Genomic DNA, 23,278 nt, shown 5'->3' on the forward strand with positions numbered 1-23,278 from the left:
GCGCTTTTATTGACTATATTTTTAACTGGTGAACGAGGACCAGCTTATTATAAATATCAGTGGGCCTATATTTTATATTACGTCTCTGCGTATTATTAAAGGGTTCATACGATGAACTTTTCTGAGAACACATTTTGAGCAACTCTCTACTCCTCTTCAATGTACAAAAACTATTTGACATTCCTTTTTGGTTAATTTTATTGCAAAGTTTAAACAGTTAGAATATCCATGCTTTCCCGGACAAGTGAGGGCACTGTTGCTGTGATGTCGTTCCAGGAAGACCCTGTTAAATTTAGGGGTTTCTGTTCAAAGTGTGAACCCAAAAATTAGCTCATTGAAAACATTTGTGAGAAAGGATTGCTTACTGGCTTACTGCCATGTCCTTACAAAACAACGAATCACCAAGGAAAAGAAAATTTACGACAGCAAAATATCCAAAACTCTAGCAACTTTTTGTACTGAAATAGCTGTAACATTGAGGTTTCTGCCATGACCGGAATGACATCACAGTTTTGCTCATGAATATAATAATATGCACTAGCATAAAAACTATATCCTTCAAAATGGCTAACCAAAAATTGAAAATAAGGTTAAATGAGACAAGATGAATTTTCAAGGAGTGTATTAAAAAAAAATACATAGCATGGCCCTTTAAGGTAAAATGTGCTATTTGTGTTAATGCTCATTATTTTGATTCATACATTTTAAAAAGTCAACAATTGTTTTGTGTGTATTCTGTTTGAACAGTAAAAAATACACAATGTGATTTGATTGTGTATAGTTTGTAAAATTATTGAGCTTGGTAAATGAATATTGCATGATTTTTTTTAAACTGATGTTTATTGTATTCATGTTACATTTCATAAATTGATCAGCTTCGGTTAAATTCAACACACGTCGTACCTTATGTGTAGACCACGTCTCGTTTGTTTACAAAAATGCGTATATTGCGGGCACATAAGCCGAAATTAACAGGGAAAATCAAATCTGGCGTTTATCACTCTTTTATGTGTGGCTTTTAAAAAAATTTACTTCAGGGTGGCCGTGTTGCCTGTTGACAACATGCCGGCATGACGTCTTGGGACCCGTTCTATTTGTGCATCTGAAGGATTGCTTCAGGGAATAAATGTGTGCTTGGCAGGTATTAAACACTATGTTTAAGGCCGGTTTGGCGTCTGGACGGTGATAATGAACCGAGCCGAAGGCGAGGGTCAAGAAGTCAAAACAAGTCAAACATTATAAATTTACAACGATTTTGTTCAACAAATTTACTTTTCGAAACACCCCTCTAGCGATGTTATGGTATGTCCCTCTTGCTAGTAGTCGTAGACAACTCCTTATATGGAGATTGGCGCGCGTGTCGCGCGTACTGCGCGAAGTTACGCAGAACGCAGCTGTGCCGGTGTAGTGTGAATTAAGGTCTTTGAAATACGGACACATTGGTAGTATTGTGCATGCCTAACCGACGATTGTGAACTTTCAACCAATTAAACGGTAACAGGCAGGGGATTTCATAGGAGTCCAAATTTCATGTGACACTGGAATAGTGTTGAAGACTCGCCAGCCAGTGTTTTATCAACCGTTTAAGACCAGCCACCAATAGGAATGGGTAAACTCTCTAAGGTATTTACGAATACCTTGTTAAGTTGCAATTCAATGGGCATGTATAAGATTTCAAACATGATTCTGAGTTTAAAAAGAACTAATATGAGAATCAACGGAATGCTCTCAAAGGTAGGCTAGTTTTTTTATGAAAAGATTTTTTTCGTGAAAACTAATTTAAATGAAAGAAAATTTAGATTCTACAAAATAAAGCAGACGGAAGTGTAAAAGTCTTATCATTGTGATTTGGAAAATCACATAATTATTCAAGAGTAAGCCACTTAAAACGTTGGTGAAAGAGAATTGTTTCCCGAGTTCTGACATTGTTTGATTATAGTTTGATTATAGCGGTCAACTAGAGTATTTTATCGTAAAGCACCAGGGCTTGAAAGGCTTCAACCGTGTGCATTTTGCCAAAGAATTTGGGTTTTGTTAGCAAAAATAAAACGATTCAAACATAAACGTAGCCAGTCTTCCTTGTGCTTTATTTGACGAGTTGTAATGTAAAAGCTACGTATCCTTCCGGAGTGATAGCGGTTTGCTATTTCCCAGGTTTGCAGCATATAGTGTTTCTATAGCGCCGTGAATTTGGGCATGATCCCTTATACACTCCTGGCAAATACATGTGAAAAGCGCTCCATGAATAATATTTCCCTCCGAAATGATCACCCCTAAAAGCAGCCCATAAGCCCATCGCCATTTGAAAAAAAAGAAAGGATAAGGCCAAAAAAAAGTCTCCGGTTTCTGGTATGGAGCTTGCCCCAAAAGTGGTGCGGCGAGGCGGCTTGTTTTTTTAACGTTTTCTTTTCTTCAAATGTCGGCTGATGACTGCAAATGGTGCCCGACTAAATTTAGTGCAAATATATGGGAGTCCAGAGAGGCCACATAAAGCTTATACTCGATCGTAACCCCATCTAAAACACGTTAAAATTGTGCAGCAGCAGGATTCCAGTCAAACCTGTGAGTTTGGCGGTTTTGAGACATCATCTTACATTGAAAAAAAAAAAATTGCCGACGCGCATGGCTACGGCGACGCGCGCGCATACCAGAAACCGGAGACTTTTTTTGTTTGCCTAAACCCTCCACGAAGTCATTTATGCGAAATTGGGTCATGGAGTACAACACCATCCCTAGTATGTATGAATATGGTTTACACATTTTTATGTTGCCCAGGTTTTTGATGTTGAGTTTACACTTTCACACTAGACGAATTCCCCGGCAATTCCCCGGGAAATTGCCGGGGAATTTCGGTCGGTCTGTTCACACTACAAAAAAATCCCCGGGGAATTCCCGGGGAAAAGCTTTTCCCCGGGAATTGTTTACCCCTGCTCGGGAGTAGGGTTAAAGGAGAAATCCCCGGGGTTTTACGTATTTCCTGGGGAAAAGCAACTAGTGTGAACGTCGGCGGGTTTGAACTTACCCCACCTTTTTTTCCCCCTGTATCGATCGCATTTTGCGACACAATATTCAAGTGCTCCGAACTTTTGGAAATAAATCGCAATGCAAACGGTGTTCAGTTGTCGATCGGGCTGTCGCGTGACTGAAATACTCACAACTTCAGTTCGCAGCGCCTGGAAATGCAACTTTTATCCTCAAAACATAACCATTTTCCAGCAACGTTTGAACGAACATGTAGGCATTATCCATGATAATTTTCCAACTGAAAGACTCCCAACTAATTCGCGTACGCTGCGCCTGGAAAATCTCACCCACTTTTATCCTCCAAAACAGACAACTGTCATCCAACAACGTACGTGTACATGCATTTTCCATGAAAATTTCTTCGACGCATGTGATGAGCTGCAGTACTGCGTCACCAATGTAGATCACACCATTTACTTTAGGGGTGTACCATATTCTTTTTTTTTTAAAGAATATTTACCAGCATTTCCAAAATTATACAAAATTCTCTTTATGAAGTTCGAAATATTTCAATGTTAGAAAAGAAGCTCCTCGACATCACAATATAATTTTTGTTAAGAATTTATTCGAGAAACGATGTAAAACTTTTAAAAGGGTATTAAAAGCACCCCTTTAGTTACGGTATCATTGGATGATCCGTCCATATGATGCGAGGCGAATTGCCGTATGTTTTCCGAAGGAAATTGCGATGGAAAAGTTGATTTTTTGGCGTTGCAAAGTCGTTGCTAAAAATAAAAATTTGATAAGATTGGTAGTAAAAAGAGGCCTGTTTGTTCTTATGGCATGCTCCCGACAATGCATGCGGGAACATTTCATCGTACTTCGCCGGTGCGGCCCGGCTCGGAAGAGCGGGTTAATTGGCCGGGCGCCGGGCCGGCTCCGTGTCCGTCTGGAGATAGGTAGGTAGCAATTCTCGATGCGTATTTCTCAACGTCATCATCAACGAGAAACTGAAAGTTTTCTCGAAATTAATAGCCGACTGTCCGCCTGAAAACTTTTGCACAATTCCCGGGGTTTGATTGCGAGTGTGAAACGATCGTGCATATTCCCGGGAAATAGTGTCCCCGGGATTTATCAAATGTGTCTAGTGTGAATGGTTGCTGGGGTGTTGGTGGGGTAAAAAATCCCCGGGAATTTCCCGGGGATTTATTTCCCGGGGATTGGCTGTGCAGTGTGAAAAGGGAGTGCTGTTTAGGAAGAAAGGGTCCTCTCGGGGCTTAACGAACTCCCATCCAATGTTAAAAACGAGTAATGCGCTCGAGGAGGATTTGTTTCCCTCTGCAACAATTTGAACAAAGACAAGTCACTTCACTATAATATGCACGCTTAAAAATCACGTGATTTGAATTAATTTTATCAACTTTTATTATTTCATGGGGCGATCGAAGCGACGAGTGAATTGTCTTTTTTTTTTTACCGCGTTCCACTTTCACATTTTCGTCCTGATTCGTGCATGCTCTGGACGGTTTTGAAAGGAAGGTTCAGTCCGATAACTATTAAATAATCACGCGCACTACCGCCAATGATTGTATTTTTATGACGCATGCACATTGCACAACGCTTATTTCTTGGATGCCCAGTGTGGCCCATGTAAATCAGCGGGTACCAGCGCTATTGAGTGAATAACTTGCCTTGGTGACCAGCGAAAGGCTTCTGCAGCTGACCATGACCTCACTTTTGTGGAACTTTTGTATTGATGGATTTCACACTCACAGGGGGAATCGACTAACGTCATAATATCCTACTCGTTCTGCACGAATGTACTATAGGCGTCTCGTCTCGAGTCCTGCTGCGTGCATTGCACAGATACAGGCAATACTCACTGTTCATTCACTCTGGATACACGTCCACCTAAAAAATACCGGCAGATCACTTGTGAAACTTTCGACCTACACTGCACGACTGTTTTAGGATAAAATGGAGCCTCCACCAGCCTACGACCACACAAAGCAGCCGGCCTACCCGCCTCCCCAATCCTACCAACAGCAGGGATATGGTGAGTATTATTGTAACTGTAACAAGAGGCGATGGTCTACATGCAAGCCCAACTTGCTTTTCTTGACATGTGCATAGCTGAACTTTACAGTCACTGGAAGTTCTGTTTCTTGCTTAAGAAAATCAATGTGTGTATTTATAATTAGTAATAATAAAGTTTACCAAAACCATGCATTATGTTGCCTGATGTTACTTCGTAGGCCTACAATTAACGAATTTTCTTTACGCACACCTCGCATGATGATAAATTAAGGTCATTATATTTGAGCCCTACAATGCAATGGTTGGCTCGTATCCAATACGTATCGCATGTACGAGTATACACAGCAGCCATGTCTATTTCCTTGTACTCCTGTGACCTTCTTCCGCGGTAACAGACAACTCTCTGTGGCATGACCATGAAAATAAAATGGCGGCCACTGCACCGCCTGTGCTGATTTCTCTTTTAAAAATCTCTAACAAAATCAAACTCTGTAGGATTTCGGCACTTCCATGAAGTTTATGGACACCATTTGTAAATATTCCAAAATGAGTCCGTCAAAATATCATAAAATACTCTGCTTGATTGTAAGTAAATAATAGGATCATGCGTCCTGTGAAATGCACCTATACTCCCTAGAGTGCTGTCGTTTCCGAGGAAAGAGTCGTTGCCAATATTTTTTGTCGCGATGGTCAGGACCATCGCGTTGTTATCGGAAACCTATTCTTTGCGTCCAGCAAAATGAAGATGCACTTTCACGATTTTCTCAAAAAGTATTATGAGCTTAAATTTATAGTTCGACAGGTTAGCTTTTTTGATAACCTGCTTCATATATTTTGTTCCCTTAATCGGCAAACACAGTTTTTGCAAACGGTGTCCCTTTTGAAAGAAAAGGCTATCAGTATCTGAATTTGTTTAAAAATACATTCTTATTTGTAAAAATGGTAACAAAATTGTATTTATTTGTGAAAGGAGCCAGTACCTATTATTTTACTTCACTGATGCGATATTTCCCATTTGGGTTGAAACATACGAGTCTTTGATTAGCAAAAATCAGTTGTCATATCCACTCCATCAGACCTCTATTGCTCAACCCTAAAATTCTTGCCTTGTTTTACTACTCAGTCCTCTTTCTATAAGATGCTAATTTCAAGACCAGAGCCTCTTTTTCAAATTTCTGGAAGAGCAGCAAGAATCAAAGTCTTTGTATGCAACAGTCAGTGAACATAGTGCTATGTAATATGCCGTTGGTATACTGTACCAGGGGCGGCGGAACGCTTTTCAAACCTGGGGGCAACACCAAAAAGGGGCACTTAGGCCAACAAAAAAAGTCTCCGGTTTCTGGTATGGAGCTTGCCCAAAAATTAGTGCGGCGACGCGGCTTTTTTTTTTTTTTTACCTGACTTTTTTGCTTCAAATGTCGGCTGATGACTGCAAATGGTGCCCGACTGAACTCAGTTGAAACTTAGTGCAAATGGACTCCAGAGAGGCCACATAAAGCTTATTCTCGACCATAAACCAATCTAAAAACACGTTAAAATTGTGCAGCAGCAGGATTCCAGTCAAACCAGCGAGTTTGGCGGTTTTGAGACATCAATGAAAAAAACTTTTTCATTTTGCCGACGCGCATGGCTACGGCGACGCGCGCGCATACCAGAAACCGGAGACTTTTTTTTTTTGGCCTTATCCAGAAAAGGGGGCACTTTTCGTCGGAATGAAAGGGAGACCCCTTCGGCCTCCGCAATGGCGGATGCAGAACACAATTTAGTTTGAGGGGGGGGGGGGGAGGGAACAAAAAAATTTGGTCCCCAAAAATAGGGTCCACAAATTCACGATGTGGGGTTAGGGTCCCGCTGAAGGGCCCCGAAAAAAAAATGTTTCTTGATGCTCTGTGGTGCGATCTAAGGCAATTTCTGACCACTTTAACCAATTTTATTTTTGGAAAAGATGGTGCTGTACGTAGTAGCTTCTTTTGTTTGTGACGTCACTAAAAAAAAATTGGGTTCGTTTTTTTTTTTTTTGGGGGGGGGAAGCATGGCCTAGTTGCCCCCCCCCCCCCCCCCCCCCATTGGATCAACCCTTGGGCCTTCGGCACACCGTACACCCTCCGCCCCCGGCAGTACCCTCTCTGGATCCGCCTATGAATTTGACTAGTTATGTAGAGAGACCACTTTTTTTATCGCGAGAGGGGCACTTTTGTTTTTGATGCCAGCTCAGCGACCATTTTGTTCGCGTGAGGAGGAGCACTATTATTTTTGATTATTGAAGGCCAGTTTTCCATGAGAGAGGCACACTTTTTATTTTGTGAGCGGGGCACTAATAAAATTGAGCTTTCGAGGGGCAGTTTTACATCTCGAGAAGTTATCGCAAGAGGAACACTATTGTGTTTGATGGCCAATTTTCCATCTCGAGAGGGGCACAATTTTATTATTGCGAGAGGGATATTTGTGCTTTCGAGGGGTAGTTTTCCATCTCGAGAAGGTTCCCAATCTTGTTAATGCGAGAGGGGCACTTGTGGTTTTGATCATAATTATGCTTTCATACGTGTGCGTCCGGGGGGCAGTTTTGTTTACATCTCGAGGGGGCACATATATATCCGCGAGAGGGGCACTTTTGTTGGCCTGGGAAAATCGGGGGGGGGGGGGGAACACAAGTGCCTCCCCCCTCCCCCCCCCCCCCCCGGTTCCGCCGCCCCTGCACGGTACAATTTTTTTTTTACATTTCTTTAGTCCCTCTATGTGCATAATAATTTATTACAACTATATATAAATGCTGCTTTATTTCATGAACTCTTGCGTGAACTTTCGTTCGGTTTTAGTCGTAGTTTATGGCTACGAAGCTATGTTGGGGACATGGTAAATTTTTCTCCATCTTACTTCCGCTAATCCGTAAGTACGACTTATAACTCGTACTTACGATTTGTAACTCGTTCTTACGACTTAAAAATTATAACCGGCACTTATGCTTTATAACTCGTACGTACGCCTTATAACTCGTGCGTACGCCTTGCAACTCATACGTACGCATTAACTCGTACGTACGTCTTGTAAAGAGTAACCCGTACGATAAGGCGTACGTGCGTACGAGTTATAAGGCGTATATACGAGTTATAAGGCGAACGTATATGGATTGTAAATTACAAGGCACACGTAGGGGTGAGAAGTCGGAGAGGGATTTATTTTTTCACCGTGTCCCTAATACAGCTTCGTATTGCGGCAAACCAAGCCGACATAATAATGAATTGTTTTATCGGCAACATCAATTTAAAAAAAAAAAAAAAACTCTTTTTCTTTTTTTAAACTACATAAGAAATTGTATGGATGGCGGACTCATAGCCCAATAGCAGTCTTCGAAAGACGAGAGTACTTGATGACCTTTGATGTGCGGCAGTTGTGAAAATTTGGTTGAAAACTTTCGGGAAGTATTTCACAGATTACAAACCTAGGAAGTGTGTCTTCAAGTTATGGGGGGAGTGGACAGTATTTTTTAAAACGTTGGAGAGATTTCCAAACTTTAAATGGAGCTCATATTATGTGACTAATTTCATGTTGCTTTTAACTGCAAGGTTCACATACAATTACTGGCCTTTCAAAAATAGGTTAACATGCCACAGCGTCGCCCTATTGCGTGATCTATGTATTTTTGTGTCTCCTAAACAGAGTTATTTGGGGGATGTATGACCGTATGTTAAAGTTAAGTTTAAGTTTTTGAAAAAAAAGTGTATAACCTTTACATGCTTTCATGGAATTTGATGACACTTGGATGCAGTGACCCTTGTATTGGGTGGGAAGACACGATTCTTCATCGGATTACTGAGGTTAAAGGTCATGTAGGGGTCGTTAGAGGTCATTGTTCAAATATGCTTCAAATGTTTCAGTGTCTACAGAATTTGATGGATTTCAGTGTAGTGATGTAGTGATCCTTGGGGGTTCAGGACAACTCTTCCGACATTGGAGTTCAAAGGTCAACTAGGGGTCATGTGAGGTCATTTTTTAAAAGGCAAAAAAAGGCATTGTTTATATAAAAAAAAAACATATACGGATCGACCGCGAAAAAAGGCGACACTTGCGATCCGCGGATCACCTTTTTATATAGATAGGCACCAAATAGGGAACAATTTCTTGCTAAATCACCATTTTGTGATGTTATTTGACCAAATCCACAAGTATGCATCTCAACATTTTGCTGTGAAATGCACACTGCCCATGGCATGTCGGATAAACTAATTACGCAAAATGGTGATTTAACGAGCAGCTTTTCCCGCTCTAGCCGCATACGCATCCCGTACGCGTACCATTTAATAAGAACAATTATAAATCGTACGCGTACGGGATACGTATATCCGAATCGGAAAAAAAGTCGCTTTATAACCATTTTGCGTTGTTATTTAACCTAGCACACTATCGGCAATGTACATCCGATATCAAGATATTGAAATGTATTTATGTAATAAGTCTGGTGAAAATATTACGCAGAATGGTGATTTAATCGGCCACTTTTTCCAAGCGCATAATCCCCACGCGTACCATAATTAACTATAATGGTCCTGATTGGTTAATATCATTAGATATGACAAATTCTCCACTGATTGTTTTTTCGTGGAACAGAAAGTTGAAAAGCACTTTTATCCGCTTTAGCAGTGCCATGAATTTGGAAGGTTTTTTCCTTATAACCCATCCGAACCCTTCTTTATATACGTTAAGTGTATTGTGCTCCTTTTTTCCTCATCAGCTCCCCAGCCACAGCCGCAGCCGATGCAGCAGCCGATGCAGCAGCCGACCGTGGTCCAAGTCACTGTGCCAGCCCAGACCACTTCCCATATAGTAACCGTGGGTAACTGTCCCGTCTGCCACATCGGCAACATGAGGGAGGAGTTCTCGGCAGTCGGCATCGTACTGGCCGTCCTCTTCTTCCCGCTCGGTGTGATCTGCTGCCTTATGATGACCGAGAAGGTCTGCCCTCACTGCGGGGCGCGCTTCGGCGCGTAAACAGGTGCACCGGTACAGCCAAGAACGGGAGACACAGTGGAAAAACCTCAAGATTTTTATGTCTGTCACGGCAATTAAGGTTTATAAAAGTTTATAGGCCAACATAGCTTTCCCTAGGCCTACTCCTTTAAAATTAGCAGCATCAGCCTAGCAGCAACAACAACAGCAACAACAACAACAACAACTTTCAGTACGAAATATTTCATGTGTGAATAAATTTGGATACTAATTTTCGGTCACTGTTTCTTAATGCTTTGGTTATATATGAAGTGAGCTAATGTTGGTCACTATGGTCTTTGCTGTTACAAGGTACATACGAAATATCAGTTTACAAAATACACGATACTAGGCCTAAAATATGCAGTAGCTAGTTGTAAGTATACAAGTTTATATATTATTGAGAGACCGACAAAAAAAGAAGCCTATATACGGATGATTTCACATTCAGAAAGGGCCCTCAACAAGTTCACGGAAACACACAAAGGACCAAGCAAAAACGGCTAGTTCCCAACAGCAGAACCACATTAGGCATACATCGTCTTACACACCACAAGCCTATGAAACGAATTTAGTGGGGGGAGCATTACTCATGCGACACTGTCTTTGTTGAAATATCGAGCTATACACGATCTTTCTAGGCTGTAATTTGAGGACGCTACTGTCCCCTTTTCACACAGAAAAAAAATAATTGTGAAATTGTTCTTTTTCTAGCCATACAAAAAGTTAGTCACTTTTGAATGGGACATCAAACGAAAAGATCGGCCCAAGTTTTGTAATGAAACAGTTAATTATTTCGAGAAAAATTGAAAAATCAACATGTCAAGGAGCAGGGTTCGTTTTTTCTTTTTCTTTTCTTTTTAATATATTTCAGGCTTTTTACGGTCCCTTTATCACATTTCACGCATGTATAAAAGCTGTGTTGTTTCATGCTTCTTAATTGTATCTGTAATAAGCACCGCTCTGAAAGATAAAGCTTAAGGTTTTGAAATATATATGTTCCCATAAAACATTTTGTTATTTCCAAACGACATATTTCACAAAACTTATTCTTGTTGTACTGAAAAAAAACACACGGATTTGCAGGAGCGCCGTAAGACTCCATCTTTTTTATATCTTTGTTTTTATTTAAGAATTAGCTGCGATTTAAATAAAGGCATATAGGATCTTATGCATTTATCCAAAAAGTAACCTACCGAATTACCATCAAAAGGCTCAGTTGGATTAAAAGATCGTACTGATACTAAACAGACTGTGAAATTATTCCGTCAGCATGGCTTGCTGTCATTTAGGAGAAATCAAGAAATGTAGTTAATTTCCTGCAACGATCAGTCACTTGGCTGGGTTTTTTTTATAGTAAAAGTGTGCCATCGACGAACTCGTTTTTTGTGATGAAAGGCTGTGCCATTTTTTCACTGTTTTCTCGAAAAATAAAATATCCACTGAGCTGAAACTTATAGTTCAGGTTTTGAACATTCTTCTTGTATTTTATGTGTTACTATTTGAAACGAAATGCATGAAAACCAAACGATCCTATATGCCTTTAACAAAATACAATAACAACCTCAAGTTTAACAAGAGGGTGCCATTTTGTTTTCACATAAACTTGTTTTACAGAACTCAATGATTTGAAATAAAACGGTACTTTACTAGAAATAAAATGGTTACTTTACTAGAAATAAAACAGTTACTTTTACTAGAAATAAAACGGTTACTTTACGGTTATATTTTTATAGCCCTTTTTTCTTAAGCTTTGGATACATTTTGTATTATTGACAAAAGGCATTAAGGACTGCAGTAATTATCCATTAAAGGTATCGAACATGTAAACGCTTTCATGTTTTGTGGCTTGAACATAGTATGCTTTTAGGTTATATATAAAAAAACAAATTCAAATGCTTTATATAAAAACGTTTTGGTTCAATATACAATGAAGTACCATTTAATAGAAAACTGATTAGATGCTTTTATGTCATAGATGTACGTCGGAAAGATTCCAGTTCTGGGAAGGATTTGAAATAGCAATGCATTAAAACAAGTTACAGCAAAAGAACGAAATTCGGTATTCGATAAAAACACTTTATCACAAATAATAAATGCAAACTTTAGCTGGTGCACTTTACTGCAGGTACATATGATCATTTGCTTTTTGTGCAGTTTTTTCTCTTCTTTTGAAGCAACAAAATTGCTCGACATATTAATTAGTGTCATGCATAACAACTAACTTGTTGAAGTTTCAGCTCATTGGATACTATACATTTTGAGAAAACAGAGAAAACGCAAGCACACTTTGTGAGGTCTTGTAACTGGATTCCGTTGCTATTAACGCATGCAACAAAGATCTGTGCCCTAGGCGCACTGTCTCAAACCACCTTCAATCATTGTTTTCTTTCGAAGGATGCCATATCAGGCGGAGTAATTTCACAGGATACCTGGTGCCGGTCCTATCGTCACTTTGAGTGAGCATTTGCTTCGTTGAATTGTATCGTACGCTTCCGGGTAACTGCAAATCTTCCTACGTGCCTCTAAAATTAAGGGCTAAAAAATGTCAAATTATGTAACACATTGTATTTGTGTACACGTTATTATTTGCCCTTTTTATATTTTTTCAATTTTGTACACAGAATTTAAAGGAGTTATATTTACTTTTTCAATAAAACATGCAAGTACCCAAACCTTTTGTCAGTAATTTTTGTTGTTCATCAATCCATTTAAAGAAACAAGAGCAGTGTTATTAAAGGAATAAGTGTGTGCTTGGCCGGCTTTAAACACTCTATTTAAGACCGGTTGGAGTCTGTATGCTGATAATTACTCAAGCCGAAGGCATGGGTAATTATCACCATCCAGACTCCCAACTGATTTTATACATAGTGTCTAATACCGGCCAAGCATATATTTATTCCCATTCATAAATACCTTTTCTGTAAAAAAAAAATCTAAAGTTTTCGGTCCAAAAGTCAAAGCAAGTCAAAAAGTTTAAATTTCCAACGACTTTGTTCAATAAGTTTACTTCATATTTTTCATAACACCCCTGTAGCTATATTATGGTATGTCCCTGTCGTAAACAACCCCTTATATGGAGATTGTCGCTCGCGCGTCGCGCGTGCTCCGCGAGTGGCTTAGAACGCAGCTGTGCCGGTGTAGTGTAATATATGAGTATACAATTATTGAGTGGCTTATAGGGAAATGTGAGGAATATTATCGCAAGGTAAAATCTAGAATTTTCCAGTACACTAGGCGAAGCTGAGTTGTTGAAGCCAAGGTGTGCCTTCTTTCAGCAAAACGAAAACAATTCACACACACCTATAAGATTTGTTTTCGTTTTGCTGAAAACCACATCTGGAAGGAGTATGGGCTCCGTGAGCCAACACATTAGAGGGCGCGTTTTACCTCTTTTGAGAGCCCCTTGGATAGGACACCGAGTGTGCGTGATGTACTGGCTCGCGCGCGTACGACTACTTTATCCTGAACATCACAAATTTTCCCGTTCCGTCATGGACGCTCTACGCACAGTAGTGCGTGGGGTAAAACGTGCGTTACGCTCACCTACATTCTGGTAGGTTTGTGCACAAACGTGTATTTGTATGTCGGTAAAAGTAACATTTTTGAGCAGTAGTAATTATGTCTCCGACAAAATTAAATCAAGCTGGATAGTCACCTCGAAGTTTGCTCCATTCTTTTGAAACTGAAAAATGAAGTTGGTCAGTTTGATTGCGGTAACCGTGAATTTATCATTGTTGGAGACTTTAATTTGAATGTGTTCAATAATGTGGACCGTGCAAAAGTAGATGACTTCTGCTGCGAGTTGCAGTTGAACCAATCACGGATCCTAGACACCAGGATAAACGACTGTTCTGAGCTCTAGTACAAAATGCACTCAGTGGACTTGCCTTAATTGGTTAGACGCGTGATAACGGGCATTAATATCCGTTGGCGCGTAATCGCGAATTGTCCAGATGTGCCATTGAGTTGGGTTTTTGCATGACATCTAAAACGGAAATATTCATAAAACTGTAAGCAAAACTCTTTCTTATTTAAGATATAATTGTTCCAAATTATTTGAAAAATAAATACTTCAGGATATAACAGATGGTATTGTGCAGTTTTTGTAGTCATAGATGAAGTATTTACCCGGGAAATAAACGTCAAATTTCGCGGAGAACACCGTTTACCCAAATTTCGTTTTTAATTAGGCTTTTATTGAAAAGTTTTAGAGAGATGTGATGCCGAACCGATGAAACAAAAGCGACATTTCTTTGTTAATCTTAAAGCTAAAGATATTGTGCTCGGCATTACCATGGTTATGTAGTTATCACTTATCAGAGTTCACTAATAAAGACCAAAAACGTAGACTCATGAATATTCAAAAAATATAATTCGCTGGCTTGACAGGCTTCGAGGCCAGATCGGGCGCAGAGCCTTGCAAATCTGAAAGCCACCGCGCGCAGTGGTCTTTGTTGACAAGTATTCATGGTAATTGCCACCAGCATGGGCCGTTATCACACGTCTAACCAGGAGTTGGGCCGAGTCGTTAATCCTTGTGTGTAGGATCCGTGAACCAATAGCCCAACTAGATCACACCTACGCCGAGCACATGCATTGACCTTGTTATGACAACTCATCCTGAAACTATCAAACTTTAGCCAACCGCAATACAAGACCAGGCAAGCTAGGGGTCTAGCTGGGCAAAACGAGTCATAAGGGGGGTGGCAAATGCAAATTTGCCACTGAGGCTGATGCAAATCTAATTCACAGGTGGAATTAACTGAGTCAGCCAGTCATCAGTCATTGAGGGGTACAAAGACGACTGTAATCTGGTCTCTGGAACCAGCAAAGTATTTTTTGTACCAAGGTAAGACTTATTCAAATCTAATTTATAAGTTACAAAATAGTCAGATAGTCAGTCAGTCAATCCGTTAGAAAGTACAACTAAGAGGATAATCGGCTGACCCTCTGGGACCAGCAAAGTGAAAGTTAGCGCGCCAAGGTGAGACTGTTACAAGTCTATTTCTTAAGCGACAGTCATTGAGTGAGTAAACTGAGTCAGTCAGTCATTTAGTTATTCAGGCAGTAAGGTACAAAAAGGACCAGTAAATATAACCCAAGAGCAGGGTGTTATCAATACACGCAAGATATGTTGATGAAGGTGGGACAATTTCCTAGTACACGTTTATGCAAAAGCATATAGCAAGAGTGTAATCCAATGTCAGACAGATTCCAAAGTTCAATGCACATACATAAGCCGCTGGACAATGCAAGTATAGGTCGAAGCCGCTGTCTTTTAAAGTCCGCCTCGGTACATTTCACGAGAAACAGACGAAAAAAAATGATTCCTGAGGCAAAATGAGAATAAAGTGAAGGCATGATATACAGACTTGTCACGGAATAGTGCAATATTAACTTTGCACAATTCGGGCTAGCATAAATAATTCACTTGCACGCATCTCGTCAATTGAACACGATATAAGGAACGCATCTTACCGAGGAAGGCAACAAGCTACAGCCCACTACCAGCCGTTGCATGGAATTCGTAAGTAAACGTTACAAAATTGACAGAACCAGAAAGAGTGTTTGTCAAGAATTGTTTAGAATTTAATTGGAACAAAATTCGGAAAGTAAACGCTAGTAAACATTGCCGATGCCTACGCTATAGAGGATTTGAGTTGCAGTTTCCGACACAATCCCTTTTGTAAAATCTGATATATGAAAATCACATCAACCCAACTGCCCGCTCCATTTTAAAGAACAATATACTGTGAAGGCTTTCGCCCATTTTGTCGTCAGGAAATTATTCTGAGACTTAGTACATGCATGCTGTGCGGCAAGGCATTCGTTTTGTTGCGCCATTTTCCTCGCCCGTTCCATGAACCATTGATTCTCCATTACCAACAAATGCAGCATCAACACAAGTCACAGCTGCAACAGCAGCAGCAACAGTTGCAACTGCAGGGCTATCAACAACCGGGGCAGGTACACCAAGCATTTAGTCCACATCAGCAGCAGCAACAGCAGCTCCAGATTTGCCAACCAGCTGGAGGAAGCCAAATCTTCATCAGTCACGAGCAGCAGCAACAACAGCAGAAACAACAACAGCAGCAGCAACAACAGCAGTTCCAGGCTTTATACCAACCAGATGGAAGAAACCGAAACTCACTCAGTTGCGCACAGCAGCAACAGCAGAAACAGCAGCCACAGCAGCAACAACAACAGCAGCTGCATACTTACCAAAATAGTGTAGGAAGCCAAAACTGTATTAGTTACGAGCAGCAGCACCATACTTGCTCATCAGATAGTGAAAGCCAAATCTTGATCACTTTGCAGCAGAAGCAACACAAGAAGCAACAACAACATCAGGAACAACAACAAAAACAGCAGCAGCAACAGCAGCTGCAGACTTATACCCATCTGTTAGTGACAGCCAAATTTTGATTACGCCGCAGCAACAGCAGCAGCAGCAACAACAACAACAACAACAAGAATTTGAGCAGCAGCAGCAACAGCAGGAATATCCAACACCGCCCTACGATTCCTTACTAACCGGTGAGGTCCGGCCCAAACCCTCCATCCATTGCCCGATGTGTCACAGCGAAGTGCTCAGGGAGCGGTCTAGTAAGGTATAGGCTTTCTCCTAGCCGTCATCTTCTTCCCACTCGGAATTCTGTCTTCTGATGACGGAGTGGCAATGCACTAATTGTGGGAAGACTGTCTAATTTCTTTGCGCTTTTATTGAATATACATGTATTTTAACTGGTGAACGGGGACCAGCCTAAATCATAAAATATATGTGAGCCGATATTTTATATTACAACGTCTCTGCGTATTGTTTAAAGGGATCAATGCGATGAGGTTTTGAGCAACTTTCTACTCCTCTTAAATGCATGAAAACTGTTGACAATCATGATTTGTTAATTATACTGAAAAGTGCACTTATATTCCATGCTTTACCGGTGAGAGCGCTCTTGTTGTGATGAAATTCCAGGAAGACACTGTTTTCTGTTTCAGGTTCGGGATTCAGGTTTCAGGCTAATTTCCATACTATAAGGTAAGTTGAATACGGTACATTAAGAAACTTTACGACGGCAAACTATCCCAAATTCTATCAACTTTTTGTGCTGAAATAGCTGTAACATTGAGGTTTCTGCCCGGAATGACGTCACAGATTTGAGATTTGCTCATGAATATGGTAATTTGCATTAGCATAAAAACCATATCATTTAAAATGGCCAACCAAACATTGAAAATAAGGTTAATTGAGACAAAAAGGTGCATTTTCAAGGAGTGTTAAAACATTTACACTGCATGGGCCCTTAAAGGTCAAAATTTAATGTGCTCTTTGCGTTAATGCTCATTTATACATTTTAAAAAGTTGACAATTGTTTTGTGTGTGTTCTGTTTTAAAAATAAGAAATATACAAATAATTTGATAATGTGGTTTGTAAAATTATTTAGCTTGGTAAATGAATATTGCATGATTTTTTTTAACCGATGTTTGTTGCATTCATGTTACACTTCATTAATTGATCAGCCTCGGTTCAATTAAAAACACGTCGTAATGATGTGTAGACCATGTCTCGTTTGTTTACAAAAGTGCATTTATTGCGGATAAGTGAATCCGAAATAAACAGGGAAAATCAAATCTGGCTTTATCACTCTTGTATGTGTGGCTTTATAAATGGTGACTTTAAAGTGGCTGTTTGCCTGTTGGCAACATTCTGGCATGACGTCACGGGACGGAGGTTCTAATTTTGCATCTGAAGGATGGATTCAGGGAATAAAATGATTGGCCGGTTTTAAACATGTTTAAGGCTGGTTTGGCGTCTGGTTTCAAACACTATGTTTACATATCGGTTTGGCGTCTGGACGCTGATGATGACCCGAGCCAAATATATGGTCAAAAATTATAAATTTACGACGATTTTGTAAAACAAATTTACTTCATGTTTTTCGAAACACCCCTCTAGCTATGTTATGGTATGTCCCTCTTGCTAGAAGTCGTAATAGGTTCAGACCAGTAAATAAACTTCCATTGACCCCAATGATAAATGCTCCCACTTCAGAAATTTGGGGAAAATACTCACAACTCTCCAAGGTGTTCGAGACACACATCAGATTAAAGCTTATTTCATCATCTTTCATTTTCTTTTCAATTTACGGGGGTCAACTGATGACTTTTAGGAGAAATTTCCATCCGAAGATGATCACCCCTTAAAATAGTCCTGAAGCCCATCGCCATTCTGAAAAACGATGCCTACACTCCATTGCAAAATAGAGCGCTTTTAGGGCCCCAATTTCATCCAAATTGAACGGAACTACAAGCTCACAGTCCTGTGCACGGCTTCCACCCATATTTTTGACAAACCCTCCAGTTCATGGCCCACAGTATGCTCAAATACTGAAGATTTCGAGGGCATGCAAATCGTGATTTGGCCGGCGTAGGCAATTTCGGACCGATTTACTGGTCTGCAACCGTAAACAACTTATAATTATGCCGGTGTAGTGTGAATTTAGGTCTATAAAAATACAGACTCATTGGTAGTATTGCACATGCCTAACCAAGGATTGTGAACGTTCAGCCATTCAAACGGTGAAAGGCACCGGATTTCATAGGAGTCCAGACTTACTGGAAAAGTGTTGAAGACCCGCCATCTTGTGTTTTATAAACCGTTTAAGACCGGCCACGTGACGGGCTCTGGACCAATAGGAATAGACAGTGTCTTTATGTATTTATGAATACCTTTTTAAGTTGCAATACAATGGGCATGAATCAGATTACAAAACATTATTCTGAGTCTCAAAAGAACTAATATGAGAATCAACGGAATGCTCTCAAAAGTAGGTTAGTTTTGCCCTTTTGTACTACAAAATGACTAAGAGTTTAACTTGAGAAGAAGTCTTTACTTCAATCGATCCTTGCATTGAATAATATTAATCCGTCAAGTTTTCAAAAGAAAACAGCTTTTGCCAAAAATTATCCTTCTCTCACAAGCCCTCGTGTGCCACTTATCAAAGCCAACGCTGTCGTATAACATGCTACCCCCTGAATATACCGTTTTATGATAATTACAACAACTGCAAATGACTACATTCCCTTGAGCTCTGCTTATCTTGTTTACAACACTCGGTGGGCTAGTTATTCGAGAATCACGATGAAACTGCACCCAGTACTGCGCCGATTGGTTTTTATAGCTTCATGTTTGTGTAAACAAAGGCTGGTTTTGGAATCGTCATGGCATGTGGGCAGTGTGGATGATGTACATGTACATACCACGTGCTGTACATAGTACAAGCACATGCAGCTGGCGGTACTGCCTGAGCTAGGGGGGCTGCCCAAACAATGAGGACTGCATGCTTTTGCGCATGCTCCGAGAATTTGCGCATGCTCCTAGGGGGTATTTTAACCCCCCCACATATTTTGTAAAGACTGCCCTTTTCTATTCAAATGCCTTTTTTTTTCACCAGCGCTTACCCCCCCCCCCCCCGCCAATATTTTGTAAAGAGTGCCCTTTTTTTAACAAGTGTCTTTTTTTCTGAACAAGTGCCCTTTTAAAAGTATGTGGTTGCCTTTCTGGTACCATCGGCCATTGCGGGTGCCTTTTTTGTTAAATTCGCGCATGTATCTCCGTTAGAAGCACCATATATTGTCCGTTAGTGTGCATAATCGTCGGTTTTGAACAGTGCTCCCATCGACAGATGGTACGCCCCCCTCCCCTCCCCCCACCATTTGATTTTACGGAGGTCAAGTGCAAGGGGGAAAAAACGTGTCTACATTTCACCACGGATGTGCAAGTGCCCTTTTCAAAAAGATTTCACCCCCCCCCCCAATAAAAATGACCGTGCTACGCCACTGCATGACCTCACTTTTGTGAAAACTTTGTATTGATGGATGGCGTAAGTGGAATACACAAAAAGCCTACTCGTCGTGCATGAAGGTACACGTCTCTAGCCCTGCGTGCTACGGAAGCCCGTTAGGGCCAGGTACCTCTTTCTCTTTAACGGCGGTGCGTAATGCGTTTCTCTTTCACGGCAGCTAGTCTCGTTTTCATCACATGTAACTCGCGGCCGCGACATAATTATCTCGCGGCCGCGAGATAATTATGTCGCGGCCGCGAGTTAGTATGTCGCGGCCGCGACATCGAGTTACATGTTTTGAAAGCGAGGCTATAGCTGCCGTGAAAGAGAAATGCACCACCGTGAAAGAGAAACGCACCGCCATGAAAGAGAAAGAGGTAGCTGGTACGGGTGAACCGGCTATATTTATTGTGTAAAGTTGCCAGATCGAGGCTCTGCATGCCCAAGGCGGAAGTGTGAAAAGAGCGATCTCGCTACAGGTCCACCTCAAATACCGGCAGAGTACTTGTGAAAATTTCGACCTACACTGCACGACCGTTTTCGGATAAAATGGAGCCTCCACCAGCCTACGACCACACGAAGCAGCCGGCCTACCCGCCTGAGTACCAATCCTACCAAAACGGATATCGTGAGTATTTTGTAGCTGTAACAATAAGAGGTGATGGTCTACTGCATGCCAACTTGCTATTCTTGTCATGTGCATAGCTGTACCTTACTGCACAAAACAGTCACTGAAAGTTCTGTTTCTTGCTTGTGAAAATCAATGTGTGCATAATAAGCAATAATACAATTTTACCAAAACCATGCATTTTATTTCATAGGCCCTACAATTCACGAGTTTTCTTTACACAACACGCATAATGATGATTTTAGGTCATTATATTTGAAACCGTGGTCGACTCCTATCCATATCCCATTCCGATACATGTATGAATAGTTATACACGGCAGACATACCTGTGACCTTTTTCCGCAGCAACAGAACTCTCTGCGGCATGATCCTGAGAAAAAAATGGCGGCCACTGCACCGGGTTTGCTGATTATTCTTTAAAAATCTTTAACAAGATCAAACTCTGTAAAACTTCGGCACTTCTATGAAGGTGTTGGACACAATTTGTAAATAGTCCAAAATGAATCCGTCAAAGTATAAAATTCTCTGTTTGATTGTAAGTAAATAAAAGGATCAAGCATCCTGTGAAATGCTTGCGCCTAGAGTGGTGTCGTTTCCGAGAAAAGAGGTATTGCCATTATTTTTTGTCGCGATGGTTTCTTTGATTTGGTCCTATTAGGACCAAATATGACCAAGTCATTACGTCCTAAAAGGACCAAATCATCGCGCTGTTTAATCGAAAACCTACGCTTTGTGTTGAGCAAAAAGGAAATGCACTTTCACGGTTTTCTCAAATCGTATGATCTACTCAGCCGTCTGTCTAAAAGAAATGGTAATTTTAAGACAAGAGCCTCTCTTTCAAATTTCTGAACGAGCAGCAAATGGAACATAGTGGTATACCGTTTTTACATTTCTTTGGTCCCTTTATGTGCATAATAGCTTTTATTATAACATTCTATATCAAAAGTAATTTTGTTTTACAACTTAAGTGGTTTGCTTCATTTCATGAACTTCTGTGTGAACTTTCGTCCGGTTTTAGTCGTCTCACTTCAAGGAAGTGCCTTAAATGTTATGGCTACGAAGCTGTATTGGGGACATAGTGAAGTTTTCCCCATATTGCTTCCGCTATTCCGAAAGTACGACTTATAACTCGTACGTACGACTTGTAACTCGTACGTACGACTTGTAACTAGTACGTACGCCTTATAACTCTGGCTACATCTAAAACAGTTGTATAGAGCTACAATCCTGGCCAAATCTTGCTGGGCCCCCTACCCCCCAGCCCCCGCTCAATGTTGTCTCTCATTGCGCGGTGTGGGCTCAATCCGCTGGAGAGAACAACATTGACCGGGGGAGCGGCGGAGTTGGTGACCGTTGGAGGCTAAGGTTATTTCCAAGTGTCCCAACCATTTTGGCCGGGATTGTATGTCTAGGTCTGCGCCCGTTGAAAATACGCGGGGACTCGCTGACAATAGACGTAGCCGTAGCTCTGGAAGCGCGTTTCGGACACGGCCTCATACTTACGACTTCAAAAATATAAACCGCACGTACGCCTTATAACTCGTGCGCACGCCTTATAACTCCCACGTACGCCTTATCGCTCGTGCGCACGCCTTATAACTCGTGCGTACGCCTTATAACGCGTGCGTACGCCTTATTACTCATAGTACTCATTAACTCGTACTCATTAACTCATAGTACTCATTAACTCGTACGTACGCCTAGTAAAGAGTAACCTTTATGAAAATGAAAAGTATTTTCTAAAACGTTGGAGAGATTTCCAATTGGAGCTCCTGTGACCAATTTCATGTCGCTTTTAGCTGCAAACTTTCTAGGCACATAAAATTACCAGCCTTTAAAAGAAAAATAGGTTAATATAATATGCCACAGCGTCGCTTTCTCGCGTGATCTATGTATTTTTGTGTCTCCTAAACGAGGTCATTTGGGGGACACTTACCAGTCCTTAATTCGGTATGACCGTATGAAAGTTTATGAAAGCAAGTATATAACTTCTACATGCTTTCATGGATTTTGATGAAACTGTAGCAGTGACCCTTGGGCTGGAAGACACAATTCTTCATCGGATTACTGAGGTCAAAGTCATGTTGGGTCATTGTTATAGGCCTAATGCTTCAAATGTTTCTGTGTCTACAGAATTTGATAGATTTCAGTGTAGCTTGCATGGAGTGATCCTTGGATGGGGGTTCATGACAACTCTTCCGAACATGGAGGTTGAAAGGTCATCTAAGGGTCATTTGAGGTCGTTGTATAAATTGCAAAAAAGAAATGCCTTTTTCTTTTGTAAGAACACAAAACATATAGGGATCGAACGCGAAAAAGGCGACACTTGCGATCCGCGGAATACCTTGTTATATAGGGACCATTAGAATTGGTGCGAGTATGGGATACGTATGCGGCTCGGTAAATTGCTTGCTAATTCACCGTTTGGGATGTTATTTCACCAAATCCACAAGTACATATCTCATCATTTTGATGTGAAATGCACATGGTCCGTGACATGTCGTCGGATAAAATAATCACGCAAAATGGTGATTTAAAGGGAATATACAACATGTTCAAACATCAAATAAGCAACACTACAACAGCAACACTGGAAAATTAACTGACTATTTCAAATACTGCCCCTAGTTTACCAATAGTTAGTCCGCAGTTTGTTTGCGATGGAGTACACATCTATGAACGGGTACATGCAAGCTAGACTGGTTCCCTGGCCTTGCAATTTCTCGACGTGCATAAATTGCTCAGTTTAATTAAGTGGGTCAGGGAAACAAAACAAAGGAACATGATTGTTTTCCTTGTTTTTTTCCTCAGCATA

The 23,278-nt window shown here is 40.8% G+C and overlaps 1 protein-coding gene across 1 annotated transcript; it reads left to right on the forward strand.

The window, feature by feature from the left end:
- The first annotated feature begins 4,652 nt into the window (after positions 1 to 4,652).
- On the forward strand, positions 4,653 to 12,659 carry LOC119736182 (brain protein I3-like). Its single transcript, XM_038210207.1, has 2 exons — positions 4,653 to 5,020; positions 9,731 to 12,659. The coding sequence occupies exons 1-2, from the start codon at positions 4,942 to 4,944 to the stop codon at positions 9,985 to 9,987; spliced, it is 336 nt and encodes a 111-aa protein (XP_038066135.1). The 5' UTR covers positions 4,653 to 4,941; the 3' UTR covers positions 9,988 to 12,659.
- Positions 12,660 to 23,278: the final 10,619 nt, after the last annotated feature.

Source organism: Patiria miniata, unplaced genomic scaffold (genome assembly GCF_015706575.1).
Source record: "Patiria miniata isolate m_02_andy unplaced genomic scaffold, ASM1570657v1 HiC_scaffold_29, whole genome shotgun sequence".
NCBI classification, from domain to species: Eukaryota; Metazoa; Echinodermata; class Asteroidea; order Valvatida; family Asterinidae; genus Patiria; species Patiria miniata.

Bases quoted from the DNA above. Each gene is read 5' to 3' on its own strand.
- LOC119736182 (XM_038210207.1), top strand. From the start codon at position 4,942: ATGGAGCCTCCACCAGCCTACGACCACACAAAGCAGCCGGCCTACCCG. The intron at 5,021-9,730 runs GTGAGTATTATT...TTTCCTCATCAG, and splicing joins CTACCAACAGCAGGGATATG to CTCCCCAGCCACAGCCGCAG.